The sequence below is a fragment of the Miscanthus floridulus genome, chromosome 3 (assembly GCF_019320115.1).
Source record: "Miscanthus floridulus cultivar M001 chromosome 3, ASM1932011v1, whole genome shotgun sequence".
NCBI classification, from domain to species: Eukaryota; Viridiplantae; Streptophyta; class Magnoliopsida; order Poales; family Poaceae; genus Miscanthus; species Miscanthus floridulus.
This window is the reverse complement of record NC_089582.1, coordinates 149,479,951-149,482,304: the sequence shown is the minus strand read 5'-3', so window position 1 is coordinate 149,482,304 and position 2,354 is coordinate 149,479,951. Positions and strand designations below refer to the sequence as shown.

The window sequence follows — 2,354 nt, the reverse complement described above, 5'->3', positions numbered from 1 at the left end:
CAAGGAACAAACAGGTGGGTTGATTCAGTGATTCTGGTTCAGGCAACAAAACTTCAGCTTGGACACAAAGGGCAGAATTCAAGCTTTCGAGCACTGAACCTTGCAGCAGCAAGACAAACTGGAAAGACTTCTCGCTGCATAGAGGATTGGAATGACCCAGACAGGTTCGCCAAGCAAAGGATTTTCATGCTTGAGCAAGGTCTAAAGGTCTATAGATGCAACGATACAGACGCAATAGTCAGAGCAGCAGACTTTACAAAAGATTAAGCCTGCGCATCCGCATCTCAATTTGTCTGTCGCTCCAGAATCAGACCACGAAAGAATCAAATCTGTACAATCCGGAGGAGCCACCTCCGATGAAACTAACTAGGGTTGTCTATCTTCCAGATGACAACAATGAATTATCCGATCCTTGGCTGAGCAGCTGCTGAGTCGCGGACGCAGGCAGAGGAAGCCATGGGCCTCCCGCTCCCGGTGCAGCAGCCTCCTTGGCTTGATCGCTTCTATATAAGCCGGCTGATGCTGTTACGTTGGGAGAGAAAAACACTGTATCACGCCTCGACAGCTTCAGCGAGCGGGACGAGGACCGGCTTCTCGTAGGTGAACTGCAGGTCCCTGTTGGCAGCCAAGGCCACGAGCTCCGACTCGTCCAGACCCCGCGCAGGGCCGAGGCTGCACCTGTCAGCCCCGTGCTTGGCGAGCGCGTCCTTGAACTTTTTGATCTGAAAACAAGCACAATTGTAGCAAACATGTTACAATGCATTCATCTACTGCTTCTTAGAGTTGGAGAGGTGGTCGATTCTTACCGTTGCATTGGTGCAGCTGAAGCTGCTGACCCGTCCCTCGGCTCCCCTGTAGAACCTGAAGAACGGGAGGACATGGACATGGAGGCTGTAGCACATGGACTTGTGCGTCTCGTAGTTCACCTGCAGGAACAGGACGTCCGGGTTCTTCTCGGCGAACTGGACAATCTGCGCGGCAGAATCCATCAATCCCCGTCAGCACAGAGAATAGAATCGACCAAATCTTTGGGTGTTCTTGGAATCAGACGCGGCAGGTTTTCAGCAGCGAGCGAGCTGCGTACCTTGGGGTGGAGGGCGCGGCAGCCGCCACAGCCTGGGGAGAAGAAGTCGACGACGACGAGTTTGTCGCCGGCGTTGAGGAGGGAGTCTGCGAGGTCCTGCGCGGACGCAATCTCCCGCATGTTGGGGTGCACACCCTTCTCCCACCACCGCATGGCCTTGGGAAACGACAGGTTCATCTGCAGCAACAAGGGGGCACAGATTTTTAGCTCGAATCCAGCAGCCTTCAACAGGCCAAAGAAATTCCAAGCCCGACAATGAGTAAGGGGGGACATAGAGATCCAAATTCCCACGGCGGGAATTGAATCTAAAAAAAATAAGGATCTTTTTATTTGAGCCCTTTATTTGAATCTTGCAAGTGAAACAACACAGGAAGCGCTTGATGAAGCGACCAACCTGTCCAGGCGCGGCGGCGGCCTCGAGGCTCCGAGACAGGGGCCTCGGCTTCCTATCCGACACCGACATCCTCCCGGCGGAGAAGGAGCTCTTGGTGGCGTACCCGCCGACCGGCAGGGACTCCGCGAGCGCGGCCTTGGCGGCGGCCCTGGCCCGGCCGGCCATGCCCACATCCCCGGCGCACGGCGACGCCACGACGCTCTTGCACAACGCCTCAGCCATACCGTCCGAAATGGAATCCCACACTTCGCGAGGAGCGTGCTAGCGAGCGAGGGTGCTGCAGCAGCGGAGAGAGCACGCGAGGGCAGAGGAGAGAAACGAGGGAGAGAAGACGTCGCTGCAATGGCGGATGTGGCGAAGAGAGGAGAAAAGCAGCGCCCATTTAGAGGACAGAAAGGGAGGGCGCACGCACGCTTTTTACCCCACCCACGCCTCTTTTCCCCTCCCCCGCAACGGCTTCCGCGTGCGGTAACTCTCGCTCGGGCAGGGGACCGTCGGATCCTCGCGGGCCGACGGGCCGATGCGCCCTGGCGGCGGTTGCGGCCGCTTTTACCGTGCGGTTAAAGGCGGGCGGAAGTGGATATAGTGGTGTGGATAAGACCGAGGCTGGGGGCCTCGATAGCGGTCCGTACAGGCAGTTGAACGTGACACGTATTTGTCGTGCCTGCCGGGTACGGTGCTCGGGTGGCGCGTAGCACTGGGTTCTGTTCCATGGACGAGCGGGCCCACTACAGCGAAAAGTGACGGGAACGGATGACCCACACACCAGTAACGCGCGCGCTGCAGTTTGTTCGTTCCAAGTGTAATAGTAGTATGTACGCAAATTCAAAGAGAGTACGGTACTCCTAGTATTCACACTGTATTTTATTTTGGAAA

At 56.5% G+C, this 2,354-nt stretch overlaps 1 protein-coding gene across 1 annotated transcript; it reads right to left on the bottom strand.

Moving 5' to 3' along the window:
* Positions 1-419: 419 nt before the first annotated feature.
* Positions 420-1,890, bottom strand: LOC136547507 (thioredoxin-like 1-1, chloroplastic). Its single transcript, XM_066539448.1, has 4 exons — positions 1,479-1,890; positions 1,085-1,261; positions 807-971; positions 420-722 (listed from the first exon to the last, which is right to left on the bottom strand). Exons 1-4 carry the CDS (start codon positions 1,698-1,700, stop codon positions 552-554), a joined length of 735 nt encoding a protein of 244 aa, XP_066395545.1. The 5' UTR covers positions 1,701-1,890; the 3' UTR covers positions 420-551.
* Between the last annotated feature and the right edge of the window lie 464 nt (positions 1,891-2,354).

Bases quoted from the DNA above. Each gene is read 5' to 3' on its own strand.
- LOC136547507 (XM_066539448.1), bottom strand. From the start codon at position 1,700: ATGGCTGAGGCGTTGTGCAAGAGCGTCGTGGCGTCGCCGTGCGCCGGG. The intron at 1,262-1,478 runs GTTGGTCGCTTC...TTGTTGCTGCAG, and splicing joins CCGCCGCCGCGCCTGGACAG to ATGAACCTGTCGTTTCCCAA. The intron at 972-1,084 runs GTACGCAGCTCG...TCTGCCGCGCAG, and splicing joins GCCGCGCCCTCCACCCCAAG to ATTGTCCAGTTCGCCGAGAA.